Below are 19,919 nucleotides of genomic sequence, written 5' to 3'. Positions count from 1 at the left end.
ACTGGATTACTAATTAATCAGATAATCTTCACCCAAGTCAGATGTTTGTCATTAAAGTCAGGTGCCTGTAGCAGTAGCATGAGGGTGAGGGAGTGTTGAGGATAAATGTGTTTCCTCTTCACAGATATGAGGCGTAACTCCAAAAGCCCAAACTCTAGGGAGATGACTAGGTTCCTTTAATTTCAGTTCTTACAAAAACAAAAGTCAACACACTGACACCGTCATTCATAAATAACCACAGAAACAGAACTGAAGAAAGTAGCTCAGCTGGTATGTGACCATTCATTATTATTAATTCCCATCACTAGGTCTGGGCCTTCTGAGTTGTCTGGAGGTCTTCCGGTCTGTCGTCTGTATCCAGACTGGCCGTGTTCAAAGGGCACCTGTTGCACCCGTCCTACAGAATGGGGTAAGGGGTGGAGCTGAGTGACTCACACCTGTCCTGCCAGCGACAAAGTCTGTCCAGCACTCTGAGACTGCTAAGGCAACAACGCCGACGCTGCAGGTGGTGATGAAGGTTAGTGTCAGTGATCCAGGGCATGCAGCAGTGTCTCTGCTACAGCTTGCAGGGCAGTGTAAGTGGCGCTCTCTGGAAACGCCTGCAAGAAGTCCCGCCCCTCCTCCATACTGGCACTCAGGAGTGGATCCAGGGGCACAGAGCCTGCGTGTGCGCACACACACACAGCAGTCAGACCAATGCTCATTATCACATGGGACGGGGACATCTACAGTGGGGTCTCAGGACTAGTGTGTAGGGTGGGGCCATAATAAGGCGGCAGAGACTTACCCAGAAACACAGACCCTGTGAGCTTTGCCAGCTCCTCCCCTCCTCCCTTGGAGAAGATACTGGTGCACTCCTAAAGCAGAGACATGCACGCCCAGACACATACACAGACACACTTGGTTTCCATCTGCGGTGTCTACAGCGCTGATCTTCCACTGCCATCGGCCTGTAGATGGTACTGTGAAGTCAAGACGAGCACAGCGTGTGTATGTAACTACATTCACACCAGCAGTGAAGGGATAAGACAAAGGGCCCAAACGTTTTCAGTGACAGCAGGCAGCGCTACCGTTTGGGAACGTGACAAAGCTGAACAAATTGTAACTTTACGCAAATTAGCATCAAAGCGATGCCATGACCAATAAGACGGAGCAAGGTGGTGCTACCTCATCGCTGCTCAGAAACGGTGGCGACACTGTTGGTTCCTAGTAAGCACGAGTAACCAGGAGTAACCACCAGTAAACACCAATATCTAGGAGTAACCTGTAACCACTTGGCATCTGTGAAGTCATGGCTCCTAAAGTTCAGCTTGAGTCTGGACACAGACAGACCTCATTTTAGACTATAAGCCACAAATGATTGGGGTGATGAGAGGAGAAATGCCACTGCTGATGTGAATAGAGTGAGTGAGTGTGTGTTTGTGTATGTGTGTGTGAGACATACTGAGCAGTGTGGACAGACAAAGCCACTCATGTTTTCTACAATGCCCAGAATCTTCACTCCGGTCTTCTTACAGAACGTGATCTCACGACGCACATCTCCAGTTGATACTGCCTAACACGCACAAACACACACACAGTGAATGAATTAATTTTCTATTTATTGTACTGTAACTGTACTTTGGATACAGACGTGTTTGTTGTTACAGCTACATGTCCCTACTGGGTCCAGTAAGGGGTTCTCTAGTCTGTACTGGGCCCTGAAGACCCTGAACACCATCAATGTTTACATAGGTTTCCTCTAAACTGCTGGATGTAGTGATGGGAGTGCAGCCAGCAGATTAGCTCCATCTACCTGTGTACCTGTATCTGTGAGTGGGCGTGTACCTGTGGGGTGGTCACGAGCACTGCTCCATCCACTCTGTGCTTGCCTAGTTTCTCCAGAACAGCCAGGTGCTCATCAGACGTCCCTGGAGGCGTGTCCACTAACAACACATCTAATTCGCCCCACACAACGTCACTCACAAACTGACCAATCAAAGCTGAGGAAGGAACATCATGAGAGAAAGAGAAAATAAAGAAAGTCACCTACAGTGTCCCTACGCAGCTAAGGGAACAGGCTGCTGGTGAGCTAGTGTGTCAGATACAGACGTGTATGTGGCGTCTTTACACCACAGCTATACCAGACAAACTACACTACTACTCTATGAATACAACCTCTCTCGTGTTCACACACTCTCACTCACACACACAGGTGGTCTTACTGGAATGCATTTTAGAGCACAGAAGTTTCAAAACTTTGCAGGATCTGGTTCTTTATGTTTTGCACTTTACTTTATCCACATAAACAGCAACCGTCAAACGTGACCTCTTCACCTGACCCGAACCCCTGTGACCGTGATGACAGGAAGACCAAAGGTTAGACCTGTCTTTCTGGGTCCTCTCCAGACGATGGCCTCGTCAGGGTCCTCGAGCAGGAAGCCTACACTCATGAGCGCAAGCGTCTGCTGTGAGCCTGCGTACACAGGCACCCAGCCTGCATCACACTGGTGAACGTGCTGATTAGCCATGCCCAGCATGCGCGGGATGCTCGGACCGCACAGGTCCACGTCCAGGACGCCCACCTAACAGAGCGCGGAGAACGCACGTGAGGTACTTCACTCACACTCACACATACTCACTCTCACACACACACACACACACACACACTCACACACACTCCCCCTCTCTCTCTCTCTCACACACACACACACACACACACACAAACACTCACTCCCTCCCTCTCACACACACTCACACTCACTCTCTCTCTCTCTCTCACACTCACTCCCTCTTTCTCACACACACAAAATGAAGCGCGAGTTTATTTGTGCGTGTTCGTGCGGTACCTTCTTCCCCGCGTGTTGCAGCGCGAGGGCCAGCTCGGTTGTGATGGTGCTCTTACCGACTCCGCCTTTACCGGACATAACCAGGACCACGTGCCGAACGTTTCGCAGGTTTCCCGGATCTGGGAGAAAGGAGGCGTGGTCAACGGAAATCCAAAGGTATGGATGCTATGCGTCACGTGCCGGGATGAGGACGGTAGTTAGCTGCTCCTCTAACAGCAGCGACGCGGGTAACGTTTATGCAAACGCGTCACGATGAGTCACAGTGACGAGCAGCGCGGTGTGGCTTTATCCGCGTCGCTTACAGCTACAAAGCACGAGAAAAGAAACCAAGAGCAGAACCTTACCGCTCGCGACCTCCATGTTTTCTGCAACAGAACCACGTGACAGTTCGTCAGCCCAAAGCAGCCATTCGGATTAAGGGACACGACGCAGCACCCGCCTCAAAGTGGTTTATACCAATCATATGCGAGTATTCACGCCCAGCACTTGTTTCATTGGTTACTGTGCGTGGGCGCGCTCGTCCCGAGTGTGACCGCCCCCTCCTGGTCGGCCGTGTGTAGCGCATGTCGCGTGTGCGGAGGTGATTCAATAAGGCTTGATCAGGGAATATGTCACTAAACGAGTGAACTTGGATGTGCGATTAAATGCTTCAAGACCAAAGAGCGTGCGTTCATGCAGGCGGAGGTGCAGGGGCCTCCAGCAGGCGTTGGTGTGAATTTCAGAAGTTTAAAATCAGCCTGCGCACTTTGGGATTTCGCAAGACGTGTTCGGTACAGACTGTGAAGGCTGTTTACAAAGTTGTGTTTATGCTTAATTTACGGTTTAAGTTCCAGATCCAGTGCTGTTAAATGTTGAATACTGCGGTTGGTGAGAGGAGCGTTTCAGAATTCCTCCGTTACGTCGTTTGTTTGTTTGAAGCGCGACTGTCACTCAGCTACGGTGATCTTAACAAGCAGCGCTGATGAGAACACGAGAGATGTGTTTAGCAGCAGATGACCCGGCCAGCAGGCGTCCGCGCGCTCCTGTAACCCAACGCGAGACCGTTACCGAGTTATCGATATTGCTCCACAGTCTGCGCGGGTTTCATCAATAGCGCGAGGCGAGCAGAGGCCCGGGTGTAGTGCAGCTGTTCTTTAACGGAGCTTTGTCAGGTGTGCCAGAGCAGAGCAGTGCTCCAAGCCCAAAACTAGCCCTGCACAAACATTGTCTACAGTGTCTGGGTGTGTACCTGTATCTGTAGATGCAGAATCATTAGTTTTATTCAACTAACTTAATTATATTATATAAATAGAATATTTAATATTTCATTATTGTGTGTTCCAGCCCTACATCTTGGCGTAAAGAAACTGAACAGCATGTACATACAAATCTGGAATATTACTCTGTATACCGAACTGGACAGGGCATGGGGAAATGGGACTGGGAGGACTGGGGGGACTGGGAGGACTGGTGGGATTGGGAGGACTGGGGGGACTGGGAGGACAGCTCTGTGGTGCTGCACAGAGGTCCTGTTATGGAGACACAGCAGCTCACACACTTCAGTAGTGAAGCTCATCCGAACTGGAAACTGGGGACACAAGTCACAGAGCAGCACACACACACTAATCAGACCGTGTGTGTGAGTGTGTGTGTGTGTGTGTGTAACCTCTGATTTCAGAAACATTTCATTATTCATCAGTTCCAGACCTCGGAAAGTTTTCTTACAGTAAATTAGTTTTAATATTAACAATGTTTTAAAATAATAATATGTTTTAATATTGTAATAATATGTCTTAATACTCTAATATGTTATAATATTCTAATAATGTTTGAATTATTCCAGGTTGCTCCAGCTTTTTTCTTTGTGTTTTCGTCTGATCACTGGTTTATTGTTCACACTGATTCACTGTTTTGCTACGTCATAACTTCACTAAGCACAACTTTAACCGACTACATGGCTGGATTTTTGTCTGCTGTGTATTGAGGCTTGTAGTGCTGCTACCTGCTGTACTCACACTGGAACAGCCAAACAGGACTCTTTCCTCCTCAGATTCCTGCCTGTTGTTATTCTACTTCATCCGAGTCTCCACTCTAACGTGTTGTTTTTATTTTGTCCTGACGAGTAGATTAAACTGTCTCGACTGTGGTTATGTGTTTATCTGACCTGCTTGTGTCTGAGTGGTTTTGTGGTTCAGCTGTGCCAGCATGTGTACCCACACCAGTTGGAACATGTTACCACCACATTCCAAGAGAAGACTTCTCTTAACCTTGTCCTAAAGAAGCTTGTTTTTCTCTACCCTCCTGAGCCTGGTTGATAGGTCATATTTCTTACCCTGAGGTCTGCTGAAGCCTACCCAGGATCCTTTGCAGAGGCCTCTCCAGAGTTCTCACACACAGCAGATCGCGGGAACACACAACCCAAAAGTTAATGAACCTACACTGGCTCCTGGTCCATTATCGCATACACTGTAACATCTCACTCGTGGATTTTAAAGCTGTGTGTGTTCTGGGCCTGGTTCCCTGTCTGCTCTGCCATTCAAACATAATCCCTCACGCTCCCTCCGGTCTGATGTTCACCACACGTGTGGTGATGGAGCGTTTAGCGCTGCAGGCCCAAAGCTGGAGCTCCGCCCCTTACACCTCTGTCTCCGCCCATCACTCTCCACCTTCAGAGAGCTTTTAAAAATGTTTCTCTTTCAAACTGCTTTTCCTGATCTGTAAATCTTCTTATTGCCTCACTGCTTTGTTATTTTAGCATAGTTGTGTTTTGTCCTGCCGTTCTCTCACTGCCTCTTACCATGTTTTAATGTTTTAAATTTTCTTTTCTTTTATTTTCACAATGTTGTGTTTCAACTGCTGTTCTCTTCTTATAACGCTTATGTTTATTTGCTCTTGTATTATTGATCCAAACAGTTATTCTTCTAGCACTCAAACTGTGCTCAGATTATAAAACAATTATTCTTATTGCTTTGTTATCTAAAACTTACTGTTAGAATTCTGCTTCCAGCTACTGACTAATGGTCATAACCGCTGAAAAAATCTGATATGGTATGTTGTCACTCGTGTGTGTGTGTGTGTGTGTGTGTGTGTGTGTGTGTTAGTTAGTAACCCAGTAGGGTATTCTGGGCCTTCAGTGACTTGGGGGGGGGGGGCTTGGTCAGCCAAGTTAGCATGTCCAGCTGGACTGGTGGGAGCTGTCACATATGGGCAAAGGGTCGAATGTGTGTGTGTGTGTGTGTGTGTGTGTGTGTAAAAGAGAGAGAGAGAGAATATGTGAGTGTGTGTGTGTGAGAGAGGAGTGCAGAGGCTGAGAGAAGTGTGTGTGTGAGAGAGGAGGGCAGAGACAGAGAAGTGTGTGTGTGTGTTGGTGGGTGAGCAGTGGGATTAATGCTGTTGTATGTGCCTGTGTATGTCAAGCTTTCCTTTCTCTTTGTGTGCTTGTATAACTGTGTGTGTGTGTGTGTGTGTGTGTGTGTGAGCAGTCAGAGGCGTCTCGGAGGTGTATCGGCCTATGATGGTGTGTGTTCCTGCAGAGGCACCGCTGGTCGTCCCGGTAACGGGGGAATCGTTCTGCAAGTGTCCCATTCAGACAGACCTCAGATCTGACTCACACCGCATCCCACACACACACACACACACACACACGAGTGCACATGCAGAGAGGAGCAGTCTGGTAAAGAGTGTGTGTGTGTGTGTGTTTCTGTGTGTGGAGGTATTTCTGGCAGGTCTTGACAAAAGGACTGAATGTGTGTGCAGGCTGTGAGCGGGTGTGGGATGAGGACTGTGAGCTGCTCTAACAGGGCGGTGAACATCTGGACTACAGCCACGGAACAGCAGCCGTGCACGGAAACCAGGAACTCCCACCCGGAATACAGCACTTCTGGGAGATCAAGATGACCTCACCCATATATGGCACCGACATGGTGAGAACTACCGTGCCAGGACACACACACACACACACACACACACACACACTCTCGCACTCACACACACGCGCACACACACCTTTTACTTTGGCATATACCTGTACATATGCTGAGCACTTTTACTGTGAGGAACTAAAACTCTGAATAAAAACTATTTGCTAAGAGGGAACATAGAATTCATATATATGTTTTGGTTTCTTCCTTTTGGAAATCAATTCATATACAGGCCATCAAGTTTAACAAATTTGAACTAATTTCAGTATAAACCATTAGATTCAAATGCCTTTAAGACTATGAAAAGCAGAATTACATCAGGTGCATCCAAACATTTGACTGGTGCTGGGGACTGTCCTACACAGGTACCCACCTGAGATCACCTCACCTGTTCATTTAAAACGCTTAAATGCATGCGCGCACACACTAAATGAAGGTGTGAGACTCCACCCCTCCTACAGAGGTTTACATCAAAGGATCCCAGAGTCTCCTAAAGACAGTCACATGATTCCAGTCACCTGATTCTGGATCCAAAGGTTGAATATTAATCCATGTCATACCTCACTGCTTTACCGCCTCAGTGATGAACTAGATCAGATCACATCAGTGTCTGTCAGTGTAAGCGATACAGACTGATACTTGGATTTAATGTTTACCTGCCATTTAAGTTGATTAGTCTTTTGTCAAACCCACAGTATTGTTCTCTGTCTGGGTGCGTGCGCGCGTGCGTAGGCCTGCTGCATCATAAAGGTGTGAAGGTGGTGTTCTCTTCGTGCTATGGCCAGGTTTCCATCATCGGTCTCCACCTGGACACCTGGCACGGAACCCTCAGCTTGTACGAGAAACGCCGCTGCATTGGTACACGTGCACACACCTGCCACTTTACCCATACACAAAGGGCTGAGGGGAACAGGTGTGAGGGGAGGGGTCAGACAGAAGCCCAACAGGTCCTCACGGAAGGTACTTCTTTAAGGTGCTTCCCTGCCCTGATCAGGGACACCAGGACGGGGGAGGAGTCCACGGGTGAACATTGTTGAGTCACGCGTTAGCTGTTTTCAGAAGGTCTGGACCTTGGTGATAAGACATGGACTCTGGGACTGTGGAACTTGTGTTGCAGGAAAGAGCCCGAGTTGGTGTGTGAGAGGGACAGGAAGTAGAGTCTCAGGTGTCAAATGTCTCAAACAGGGATGATGTCTCTGATACATGAGCATTCCCACAGAAGACAGGACACAGACAGGGTGGGATACACACTAATGTACTAATATACCCACATACACTAATATACCCACATACACTAATGCACTAATATACCCACATACACTAATGTACCCACATACACTAATGCACTAATGTACCCACATACACTAATGTACCCACATACACTAATGCACTAATGTACCCACATACACTAATGTACCCACATACACTAATGCACTAATGTACCCACATACACTAATGTACCCACATACACTAATGCACTAATGTACCCACATACACTAATGTACCCACATATACTAATGCACTAATGTACCCACATATACTAATGCACTAATATACCCACATACACTAATGCACTAATATACCCACATACACTAATATACCCACATACACTAATGTACCCACATACACTAATGTACACTAATGCACTAATATACCCACATACACTAATGCACTAATGCACCCACATACACTAATGTACCCACATACACTAATGCACTAATGTACCCACATACACTAATGTACCCACATACACTAATGTACTAATGTACCCACATACACTAATGTACCCACATACACTAATGCACTAATGTACCCACATACACTAATGTACCCACATACACTAATGCACTAATGTACCCACATACACTAATGCACCCACATACACTAATGCACTAATGTACCCACATACACTAATGTACCCACATATACTAATGCACTAATGTACCCACATATACTAATGCACTAATATACCCACATACACTAATATACCCACATACACTAATATACCCACATACACTAATGTACCCACATACACTAATGTACACTAATGCACTAATATACCCACATACACTAATGCACTAATGCACCCACATACACTAATGCACCCACATGCACTAATGTACCCACATACACTAATGTACCCACATACACTAATGTACTAATGTACCCACATGCACTAATATACCCACATACATTAATATACTAATATACCCACATGCACTAATGTACCCACATACACTAATGTACCCACATACACTAATGCACTAATATACCCACATACACTAATGTACCCACATACACTAATGCACTAATATACCCACATACACTAATGTACCCACATACACTAATGCACTAATGTACCCACATACACTAATGTACCCACATACACTAATGCACTAATGTACCCACATACACTAATGCACTAATGTACCCACATACACTAATGCACTAATGTACCCACATACACTAATGCACTAATGTACCCACATACACTAATGCACTAATGTACCCACATACACTAATGCACTAATGTACCCACATACACTAATGCACTAATGTACCCACATACACTAATGCACTAATGCACCCACATACACTAATGCACTAATGCACCCACATACACTAATGTACCCACATACACTAATGTACCCATACACTAATGCACTAATGTACCCACATACACTAATGTACCCACATACACTAATGTACCCACATACACTAATGCACTAATGTACTAATGTACCCACATACACTAATGTACCCACATACACTAATGCACTAATGTACCCACATACACTAATGTACCCACATACACTAATGCACTAATGTACCCACATACACATATACTCATATCAGTGGAAGGTCATTCCATTAGACAAGAGGAAAACCTCAATGGGATTGAGTTTTTGAGAGGAGACTGTGGTGTGTGTGTGTGTGTGTGTGTGTGTGTGTGTGTGTGTGTGTGTGTGTGTGTGTGTGTGTGTGTGTGTGTGTGTGTGTGTGTGTGTGTGTGTTCAGAGTATTTAGACTTTGTGGAGCAGGTGTTTGTGATGCTGCCTTCTACTGAGCCAGAGGTCCCACTCCACACTGTTGGGAATGTTCGATGGGAGTGACTGAGTGGCTTCCCTGGTCTAAACCTGAATTGGGAAATGTTCTTCTGGAATAGGATGTCACTAACAAACACCTTGTTACACCTTGATGCTACCAGAGCGCCACCGGTCGGAGGTCAGTGATCCATCCTGTAATTGAGGAATTGAGGCCCATAAGTTCTGTTCATGTTCTGGGTGAAGAACTGACAACTGGTTGCCATTCGGTGGTGCATTAGATTTGTCGAAATGGGTTTTGGCCAGATACGCTCAGGAGAACCTCCAGGTTGCCTGGTACTGTCTGGTGGATCACCTCCACTTGGACATCTACCAAGCGCACTGAGAGGAAGGGGACATGGATGTAGCATGTCCACATCCTCAATCCGAGAGGCAGCGACAAGACATTACAGAGGCACTGATCCTAGGCATCCCCTTGGATGTTGTCTTGGGAAGAGTTGGGAGAGGCCATGGAGAAAGACTGTAGAGTGGACCAGAAATGTTCAACACCTCAGGAGGAGATGATGGGACATGACCCAAGCTGTTCTGGGCAAGAGTGAGGAAGAGTTCACCTCTACTGAGGATGATGATGAGTGAGGAAGGAAAACCTTGAGGAACTCCTCAACCTAAGATAACACTTTATTGATCCAGAAGGGAAGTTTGACACTCTGAAATTCCCCTTCACAGAAATCTTTAGTAAAAGGCAAAAGGGCAGCAGGAACAGATGAGATTAAACCAGAGATGCTAAAGACCCTGGACAGGGTTGGAGTTACACGGTTAACACCGCACTTCAGTGTGACAAAGAAAACCATGTGTGTCTGTAGCAGTGTGGATGACTCCAGCTTTCTGCCTCAGGTGTGGCTGCCACAGGGCCGCGGAGCACGACCTTCTACCCGATGGCATGCTCCATCGCGTGAAGAGCAGCATGAAGTTGATCTGTTCCAGTTCCACCCCCACCTAACTGCTCTACCTGTGTTGCTCCCGCCTGCGTGACCTCCTGACCTTCCCCTGAGGGCTCTCTCTACAGCGCAGGCACCGGCTTGGCTGGGTGTTCACCCTCATGAGGAGGGACACCTGCACACACACCTGCACACACTCCAACAGTGAAAGCCCCTTGGCTAACTCCACCCTCCCAGGCTAGCCCCTCCCCCTCAGTCATGCTCTGCCTCTCAGTTCATCTTCAGATATCCAGTGGAAGTGTTGTCACAGGATACGACTGAAACACACACACTTTACTCATTTAGTCTATAATGGTGAGAGAGCTTGATTGATTCTCTTAATGCTTTAAAATACCACTCAGAACTACAACATCTCACACACACAAAACAAGCTATTTAAATGTTTATTTTCTATTCTGCCAATTAGCAAAGTCCGTGATGTTAAGCCAAAACTGCAGCGTACAGTAGAGATCACCTGAAGGTTTTTTAAGAAGCTTTTTAGTGTTTTATACATTTTAAACATTTTACTGTTGCCTAGAAATGTGAATTACTTTTTTACCCGAACACAATTGTTTATATACTGTTTTGCTGATAGTAATTGTGTAGATAAACTTCATTAATATGTAGATTTGTACTGGGGCACTTCAATGTTCTTTTGCAAGTTTTCTTACAGCTGTAACAGTTTCAAAACATCATGACAAATGAATCAATGTAATGAAACACTGTTTTCCTTTAGGTTGTGTGTGTGTGTGTGTGTGTGTGTGTGTGTGTGTGTCAAGCCCAGCAGGAACACTAGAATATGATGCGTTTCTGTATTCCTACCAAACAATTCACCATCCTCACATCCTTGTAGTTCTTTCCGTGAGATCTGTGTGGCCTCGTCACACTGTCCTACCTGTATGGTACTCGAAGTGCTGCACAACTTTTCAGGGGTATCCGGGGTTATTCCAGACAGGGCACTGAATGAGCAACTCTGCATGGAGAAAACCAGTCGTGTTTACTTGACAAACCTTAAGCAAAAGTCATTTTTTGAAAGTGCTGAAGTGTCCTGTGTTCATACATCTGATCACTGGAAGGTTGAGTTACAGTCCATGAGTGGCAGAGAGGAATTCGAATGTTTTGTAGTCCCGTGTGAGTGGATACCAGTTTGCTGTGCTACAGCTGTTCCAGTGAATTTTAGAGTTTAAGATCCAGTATCTCTCTCCCTCTCTCTTTGTGTGGGTAGACAGGTCTGTTGCCACAATTCTACTAGTCCAGCACCAGCTGAGAATTCTGGGAAGTCATGAGCCGATAAATGCGATTCGATAGGTCAGGTCCAATGCGCCTTTCTTTGGCCCCGCCTCTCACTGTGAGATCAGCCAATAATCCGCGACACTGTTCTTCTGACTGCGTGTTTTCATAGGCCTGTTTGGTAAAGAAAAGGTGAAAGGAAAACGGAGAACATCTACACCCACCCACCGACGCCCACACCCACCCTACACCCACAGTTTACTGGGACACCAGGACAGAGTGGAGCTGATCAGTGTCTCTGCTTTGCTGAGAGGTCTAACACCCAGAAGACAACTAGTGAGCAGAGGACTAGACTCTCACTGCGCCTGTATGAGATGTTTCTGCTATAGTAGCTGTTAAGTTTACTGCCTGTACGGTGAACGAATGAATAAATACTACCTGAATAAATACTACCTGCAGGAGGAGATGAGGTGAGGGGTAGGCGGTCGTTACGGCTGTAGCCATGACAACGCTGACGCGATTCAGCTGCTGTATCTGCCGCAGCCACACCTTGGCTAGGCCACGCCCATCTCGTGCCACCTGCACACCTCCAGCCCAGGAGCCGTCCACGCAGAAACCCAGCACAGACGCCGCACACGCAGCTCTGCACACACACAGGAACAGATTAGACAATTCATACACACCTCCAGCCCAGCAGCCTCCACGCAGAACAGCACAGATGCCTCACACACCCACACCGCTGATGCCTTTCACACACACACCTATGTGACACAGACATGCACCAGCACAGATGGCTCACAGAACACACACACACACACACACTTGTGTATATATATTAAAAAACACACCTCATGTCAAAAACAACTCACACAATGCTGAAATTTCACACAGTGCTGAAATAAGGGACTGTGTGTGCTCTGTGTGTGTTACTCACTTAAACGGACGTTTAGATAAGGCCTTTGTAATAGCACACACATGATCTGTGACTTCCTGCCAGCCGAACACAAAGTGGACCGACACGTTCCTATACAGCTGCAGGTACACCAGCACCTGGTCACCATGGAAACACAATCACATGAAATCACATGACGTGGGGTAAGTGAATGACTGGGGGGGTGACAAAGGCCAGGGTGGGGTAGTTGCGGGGGTTAGGGTGGAGGCAGGGCAGGGAGAGCCCTGCGTACACTCTGAGTGAAAGGGTCAAAGTCATAGTGAGAAAGGAAGGTCAGACAGGAACTGGAAATGACATCATAAAGGAAATCTGACCTCCTCAATATCGACGTCCAAGAGGCCAAGCTGAGAGCGCGGGCCATCATCATAGTTCTTCGAGCCTCCACTAAACACACAGCCTTGTAATTCTGTATTTGTTTGAGGACTTATTTAAAATCTTAGAAATGTTTATTAATGTTTTAATCTTTACTGGGACACTTAGGGCAAACAACAGTGTCATACAGTGACAGGTGTGTGTGTACCTCTGATCGCTCTGTCCTGTCACCAGCAGTGAGATGACTGTTCCTCTGGTTCTCTTCAGATATTCTGAGAGAGGCTGAAACAGAGACTCCACCCCCTCAGATTCACCATTCAGAGACTAGGAAAACAGCACACGCATAATCACCACGGGATAATGCCGTCGTAGCTTGTACGGACAAACACAACATTCATGGAGCACACACACAGTCACATACCTTTCATAACTGCAGCTCAGGAATGTTGTGAATTGCTGTTACCTCTTTGATGGACGTCACCATGACGATAAACTCCTCCTGAGAAAACACCATCAGCACCTGATCTTCTTCAACCTCAGTATCATCCTCATCATCAGTCAACAACACACACACACACACACACACACACACACACACACACACACACACACACACACACACACAGTTCCTTAGCTTGATGCACATGATTAACGCTTTAATAATTAATGATGTACATATTCATGCTTTGGTTTTAACTGATCATTAAGGCTGACCCTTGACTTGGTGGATGCAGTGTTTCTGTGGAAGGTGGTACTTGGTTGTGGTAGTAGTTCCCTAGTGGGTGTGGTAGTTAAACTGCTAGTGCATTGGGACGGTCGTGGTGCATGCAGGTCTGCTTCTGGTCTTCTCCGTCCTGTACCTGAGACAGTCGTCTACGCCAGCTGATGCTGTGTGTGAGCGCGTGGTCCTCTATACAGCTGAGACAGTCCAGACAGTCCAGACACGCCAGCAGGGCATCACAGCCAGACTCCTGCAGCAACACTGCAACACACACACACACACACACACACACACACACACACACACACACACACACACACACACAGAGGGAGAGTGTGTAGACTGAGGCTGTAGGTTATTTGTTAGTGCGCTCAGGTGTTGTGGACGCACCTGGGTGCACGCGCACCGTCAGGCTCCTCATACAGTTCTCCGGCTGTAAACTCTTCACGTGCTGCACCTCCTCTCTCCTTCTCCGCCGCTTCTCCTCCTTTGCTCTCTCTCTCTCCAATCTTAAAGTCTCTCGCGCTATTTTCCTCTCCTCCGCGCGCATCCTCCTCTTCCGCCCCGGTCCCGTGGACCGAGTGGCGGAGGCGACGCTGGCGTGTCCGGTGCGCGCGCCCGAGCTCTCCGGCAGCGGGGCTGCGCTGGTCGTCGCGGTGCCGCGCACATGTGGCTCGTCCCCGGCGACAGCAACGCTGACGGACACGCACGCGAGATGCCCTTCGGTGTCTTTGAGATCGAGACCCTCCTCCTCCGAGTCTGAAATCTCCCACGTCCTTGCTCGTCTTAAACAGGACATCGCTCGAGCACTAACCGGGCGAATTCACCCGGTGTAACGTCAACACATTCGCGCGCAGTCTCAGTTAGAGATTCGGCCTCCGCCGCCTGGCACGAGCGGAGGGCTTCTACGGGTTGGCGTGAAGGACAAACCTCATGCGCGCAGACACGCGATTCCTCACACACCTACCGGGAGGCGAGTGGACGCGAGCCATAACGGGCTTAAGAAAGTCTTCTTCCATACGTCACGCTTCAGATACTCTCGTAAGGCTTCAAAACAGTTACGCTTCTGTATTGATCCGGGTGTTTTTCCCACTGAGTGAAACTAAGAAACTAAGGCTAATTTTGTAGGTAAGAAGGAACAGCCCAGTACAGTCTTATTGTATTATTATAATGATCACATCTTATTATGAAATTTTAGGAACCATTAACAAGGCATGCTGTCTAAATCCTGACAGGGGCACGTTTATTTATTTCGGCCTCACACGTGATCACTGGACTGCTGTGGTCCCCGCGAGCTCTCGGGCTGGGGCGGTGGGTCACAGTCCTGCACGCTCGCTCACGTGAAGCCGTCATGTGATTCCCAATGGCGTGACATGCACGCGGCCGCGGTAGCGCCTCCTGCTCGTGAGATCGGTAGACCATCTGGCTCCGCCGCTGTCGTCTCCGTCTCACGTGCATGGGCTTGAAACTCTGCCGACTGGAAATCGGAAACGGTGTCCGGAAGCGAACAGCGGAGCAGCGCTGCTGCAGAAGGTGGTAAATAAAGACACGCGGATGGCGAGCCCGGCGGAGAAGGGTAATGACGCTCAGACGGAGGGCTGGCTGAGTTTGGAAAAATCGTAAAATATGCGTCAGATTTAGGATGGTTTTGACAATAAATCTCTCTCTCTCTCTCTCTCTCTCTCTCTCTCTCTCTCTCTCTCTCTCTCTCTCTCTCTCTCTTTCCAGCGTACTACCGGTTCGTGGTTCTGTTTTTTAACTGCATGCTCACGTTCGGCTCGTATTTCTGCTTCGATATTCCGAGCGTGCTGCAGGAGCAGTTCCAAGGGGTGAGGAACAGCCCGAGCACTTACAAAACAACCCAGACACGGTGACACTCCCGTAACGAACATTTAATTTGGATGTCGCTTAGACTTTGGAATGTGTTAGGAAGGCTTTTCATTTACAGCATTTAGCAGGTCTTGTGCAGAACAACTTGGCCCCAAAAGTTTGGTAAAAGAATAAATGTAATAGACTGATATTTATTAGACTAATATGTATAATGTGTATTAGCTGTATATGACCAGTGGAGACAAACCAATATTACATTAATATGGCCTGTCTAGCCTACCATTGTATATAAACATTGTGTGTGGACACAGCTGAGGTGTGTGTCTGTCTGTCTCACTCTGTACTCTCATACACATTGCCAGAATTTGACGTGTCTGAACTCAACTGTGAGCAATGGAACAAAGTGTGTGGAAGGACTGGGTTTGACCCCACAGGAGTACAACCTACTGTACGCCATCTACGCTTGGACGTGAGTCTCACACACACATGCACACACACACACACACAATGTCTACACCTGGAGACACACACACATGCTTCCCCGTGTTGATCTGATGTTGGAGAGTGTGTGTTTGTGTGTGTTTCCATACAGGAATGCTGTGGTAGTGATCATGGCGGGATTCCTCATCGATAAACTTGGCAACCGCTGTAAGTGTGAGAGGAAAACATGGAATATTTAAACATCTGTCATACCTGGAACACGGATTTCATGTCCCCATGCTTGTGTGTACGTGTGTGTGTGTCTCTCTGCTGTGTGTGTGTCTCTCTGCTGTGTGTGTGTCTCTCTGCTGTGTGTGTGTCTCTCTGCTGTGTGTGTGTCTCTCTGCTGTGTGTGTGTCTCTCTGCTGTGTGTGTGTCTCTCTGCTGTGTGTGTCTCTCTCTGCTGTGTGTGTCTCTCTCTGCTGTGTGTGTCTCTCTCTGCTGTGTGTGTCTCTCTCTGCTGTGTGTGTCTCTGTTGTGTGTGTCTCTCTCTCTGCTGTGTGTGTGTGTCTCTCTCTCTGCTGTGTGTGTCTCTCTCTGCTGTGTGTGTCTCTGTTGTGTGTGTCTCTCTCTCTGCTGTGTGTGTGTGTCTCTCTCTCTGCTGTGTGTGTGTGTGTCTCTCTCTCTGCTGTGTGTGTGTGTCTCTCTGCTGTGTGTGTGTGTGTCTCTCTCTGCTGTGTGTGTGTGTGTCTCTCTCTGCTGTGTGTGTGTGTCTCTCTCTGCTGTGTGTGTGTGTCTCTCTCTGCTGTGTGTGTGTGTGTCTCTCTGCTGTGTGTGTGTGTGTCTCTCTCTGCTGTGTGTGTGTGTGTCTCTCTCTGCTGTGTGTGTGTGTGTCTCTCTCTGCTGTGTGTGTGTGTGTCTCTCTCTGCTGTGTGTGTGTGTGTCTCTCTCTGCTGTGTGTGTGTGTGTCTCTCTCTGCTGTGTGTGTGTGTGTCTCTCTCTGCTGTGTGTGTGTGTGTCTCTCTCTGCTGTGTGTGTGTGTGTCTCTCTCTGCTGTGTGTGTGTGTGTCTCTCTCTGCTGTGTGTGTGTGTCTCTCTCTGCTGTGTGTGTGTGTCTCTCTCTGCTGTGTGTGTGTGTGTCTCTCTGCTGTGTGTGTGTGTGTGTGTGTCTCTCTGCTGTGTGTGTGTGTGTCTCTCTCTGCTGTGTGTGTGTGTGTCTCTCTCTGCTGTGTGTGTGTGTGTCTCTCTCTGCTGTGTGTGTGTGTCTCTCTCTGCTGTGTGTGTGTCTCTCTCTGCTGTGTGTGTGTCTCTCTCTGCTGTGTGTGTGTGTGTGTGTGTCTCTCTGCTGTGTGTGTGTGTGTGTCTCTCTCTGCTGTGTGTGTGTGTCTCTCTCTGCTGTGTGTGTGTGTCTCTCTCTGCTGTGTGTGTGTGTCTCTCTCTGCTCTGTGTGTGTGTGTCTCTCTCTGCTCTGTGTGTGTGTGTCTCTCTCTGCTCTGTGTGTGTGTGTCTCTCTCTGCTCTGTGTGTGTGTGTCTCTCTCTGCTCTGTGTGTGTGTGTCTCTCTCTGCTCTGTGTGTGTGTGTGTCTCTCTCTCTGCTCTGTGTGTGTGTGTGTCTCTCTCTCTGCTCTGTGTGTGTGTGTGTCTCTCTCTCTGCTCTGTGTGTGTGTGTGTCTCTCTCTCTGCTGTGTGTGTGTGTCTCTCTCTCTGCTGTGTGTGTGTGTGTGTCTCTCTCTCTGCTGTGTGTGTGTGTGTGTCTCTCTCTCTGCTGTGTGTGTGTGTGTCTCTCTCTGCTGTGTGTGTGTGTGTCTCTCTCTGCTGTGTGTGTGTGTGTCTCTCTCTCTCTGCTGTGTGTGTGTGTGTGTGTCTCTCTCTCTCTGCTGTGTGTGTGTGTGTGTCTCTCTCTCTCTCTGCTGTGTGTGTGTGTGTGTGTGTGTGTCTCTCTCTCTCTCTGCTGTGTGTGTGTGTGTCTCTCTGCTGTAGTCGGCGTGCTCTTCTTCTCCTCCCTGGCAGTGTTGGGGTCCGCCATCTTTGCGCTTGCTTCTCATTTCAAAGGGACGTACCTGCTGCCCCTCATGTTGACCGGACGCCTGCTCTTTGGCTCTGGAAACGGCTCGCTCACCAGTATGACACACACACACCAGTACCACACATTTACATTTACAGCATTTAGCAGACGCTCTTATCCAGAGCGACTTACAAGAGTGTTTTGTCATTTACTCATAGAATATATGCAAGTACTGTACAGTAGGTTAGAATTAAACAAACCAGTGAACTAGAATACTGTAGAATACAGGGATGAATGCTGATACCTACAAGTACAAAATACATGAGGTCTATCTTAAACAATGATAAGTGCTATAAACAATAACTGCTAGAGTTTGTTAAACAACAAACAATACCCTACAGTAAGTATTAATTTAGTCAGTCAATAAGGGAGCAGTGTCAGTTGTCCTTTAAATATTCTGCAAATAGATGCGTCTTCAGTCTGCATTTAAAGACTGCAAGGGACTTGCAGTCTTGATGCTTGTCGTCCATGAGACCTGAAGCAAGGTATTTCAAGCCAAGCCGTACTTGAGGTTCGAAGTACTCGAGGTACAGATCGGGCTTTAACCACTGACCTCATGTATGAAGGGTCTGGTCCATTTTTGGCTTTGTTGGCAAGCATCAAGGTTTTAAATCTGATGCGTGCAGCTACAGGTAGCCAATGAAGGGGGTGCAGCAGCGGAGTAACGCGTGAACTAAAGAAGATTGAAGACCAGTCGTGCTGCTGCATTCTGCACAAGTTGTAGAGGTTTGATGGCTCTTAGAGGAAGACCAGCGAGTAGCGAGTTGCAGTAGTCTAGCTTTGAGATCACAAGAGACTGCACAAGCACCTGGGTAGCTTCCTGCGAGAGAAAGGGTCCAATCCTTCGTATGTTACAAAGGAGGAATCTGCAAGACCGATTTAGATTAGAAACATGAGTTGAGAACGACAACTGGTTGTCCAAAGTTACGCGCAGACCACAGGCAGCTTCGGATGGTGATACCAGGGAGTTCTCAAAGGAAACAGTGAGGTCATGGTAAGGGTTGGGAGTACCTGGGATGAACAGAAGCTCAGTTTTACTGGGGTTGAGCTTCAAGTGGTGGGCTGTCATCCATGACGCGATGTCAGTCAAGCATACCGAGATACGTCTGGAGACCTGCATGTCAGAGGGTGGAAAAGAAAGAAAGAATTGAGTGTCATCAGCATAGCAGTGGTAGGAGAAACCATGGGAAGATATTACATCACCAAGAGAACGAGTATACAAAGAGAAGAGAAGGGGGCCCAATACTGAGCCCTGTGGAACACCAGTGGAGAGTCTACACGGTTTGGATGTGGATCCTCTCCATGTCACCTGATAGGACCGTCCATCCAGATAGGACTGAAACCATCTCCAAGCAGAGCCAGTCACACCAAGCCTGGAGAGAACAGAGAAAAGAATGTTGTGGTTCACTGTGTCAAAGGCTGCTGAAATGTCTAGAAGAATCAAAACAGATGACAGTTTGACATCTTTAGCAGCATGAAGTGTCTCCGTCACTGCTATGAGGGCTGTTTCTGTAGAATGTGGTTTGTATCCAGACTGATTGGGATCATGCAGCTGGTTCTGCATGAGACAAAGAGAAAATTGCTTATAAACTGCTCATTCGAGGGCTTTTGAGAGGAAAGAGAGAAGTGATACCAGTCTGT

The 19,919-nt window shown here is 47.6% G+C and overlaps 4 protein-coding genes across 14 annotated transcripts in view; 2 read left to right on the top strand and 2 right to left on the bottom strand.

Moving 5' to 3' along the window:
* Positions 1–513: 513 nt before the first annotated feature.
* On the bottom strand, positions 514–3,216 carry nubp2 (nucleotide binding protein 2 (MinD homolog, E. coli)). The gene is made up of 7 exons (XM_026995870.2): positions 3,173–3,216; positions 2,829–2,947; positions 2,366–2,564; positions 1,828–1,982; positions 1,445–1,555; positions 788–857; positions 514–661 (listed from the first exon to the last, which is right to left on the bottom strand). Exons 1-7 carry the CDS (start codon positions 3,186–3,188, stop codon positions 525–527), a joined length of 807 nt encoding a protein of 268 aa, XP_026851671.2. The 5' UTR covers positions 3,189–3,216; the 3' UTR covers positions 514–524.
* Positions 3,217–3,383: 167 nt separating this feature from the next.
* spsb3b (splA/ryanodine receptor domain and SOCS box containing 3b) lies at positions 3,384–12,425 on the top strand. 10 transcript variants are annotated; one of them, XM_035530767.1, is made up of 4 exons: positions 3,384–3,598; positions 6,564–6,730; positions 7,513–7,585; positions 12,151–12,425. In XM_035530767.1, the coding sequence occupies exons 2-4, from the start codon at positions 6,701–6,703 to the stop codon at positions 12,375–12,377; spliced, it is 330 nt and encodes a 109-aa protein (XP_035386660.1). In that variant the 5' UTR covers positions 3,384–3,598; positions 6,564–6,700; the 3' UTR covers positions 12,378–12,425. The 10 variants fall into 10 exon arrangements, 6 of the variants coding, with proteins under 6 accessions (XP_035386660.1, XP_035386658.1, XP_035386655.1 ...); XM_035530765.1 differs by having other exon boundaries at positions 6,520–6,730; XM_035530762.1 differs by having other exon boundaries at positions 6,290–6,730.
* LOC113567765 (crossover junction endonuclease EME1) lies at positions 11,139–14,782 on the bottom strand. 2 transcript variants are annotated; one of them, XR_004776571.1, is made up of 9 exons: positions 14,354–14,782; positions 14,103–14,224; positions 13,706–13,789; positions 13,451–13,566; positions 13,245–13,314; positions 12,913–13,028; positions 12,432–12,621; positions 11,809–12,152; positions 11,139–11,721 (listed from the first exon to the last, which is right to left on the bottom strand). XR_004776571.1 is itself a non-coding variant. In XM_035530761.1 (8 exons), exons 1-8 carry the CDS (start codon positions 14,760–14,762, stop codon positions 11,997–11,999), a joined length of 1,263 nt encoding a protein of 420 aa, XP_035386654.1. In that variant the 5' UTR covers positions 14,763–14,782; the 3' UTR covers positions 11,139–11,996. The 2 variants fall into 2 exon arrangements, 1 of the variants encoding a protein (XP_035386654.1); XM_035530761.1 differs by having other exon boundaries at positions 11,139–12,152.
* A 217-nt stretch (positions 14,783–14,999) lies between these two features.
* The window catches only part of mfsd1l (major facilitator superfamily domain containing 1-like), a 24,458-nt gene continuing 19,538 nt past the window's right edge, over positions 15,000–19,919 (top strand). The window contains exons 1-6 of the mRNA XM_035530760.1: positions 15,000–15,091; positions 15,199–15,539; positions 15,692–15,792; positions 16,156–16,262; positions 16,386–16,441; positions 18,194–18,334. Coding sequence (XP_035386653.1) covers positions 15,518–15,539; positions 15,692–15,792; positions 16,156–16,262; positions 16,386–16,441; positions 18,194–18,334 — 427 coding nt within the window. The 5' untranslated portion in view covers positions 15,000–15,091; positions 15,199–15,517. The remainder of the gene's footprint in view (positions 15,092–15,198; positions 15,540–15,691; positions 15,793–16,155; positions 16,263–16,385; positions 16,442–18,193; positions 18,335–19,919) is intronic.

Source organism: Electrophorus electricus, chromosome 10 (assembly GCF_013358815.1).
Source record: "Electrophorus electricus isolate fEleEle1 chromosome 10, fEleEle1.pri, whole genome shotgun sequence".
In the NCBI taxonomy this organism is placed as follows: Eukaryota; Metazoa; Chordata; class Actinopteri; order Gymnotiformes; family Gymnotidae; genus Electrophorus; species Electrophorus electricus.
Note: the sequence above shows the minus strand (reverse complement) of the source record. Positions and strands in the feature narration are given on the sequence as shown.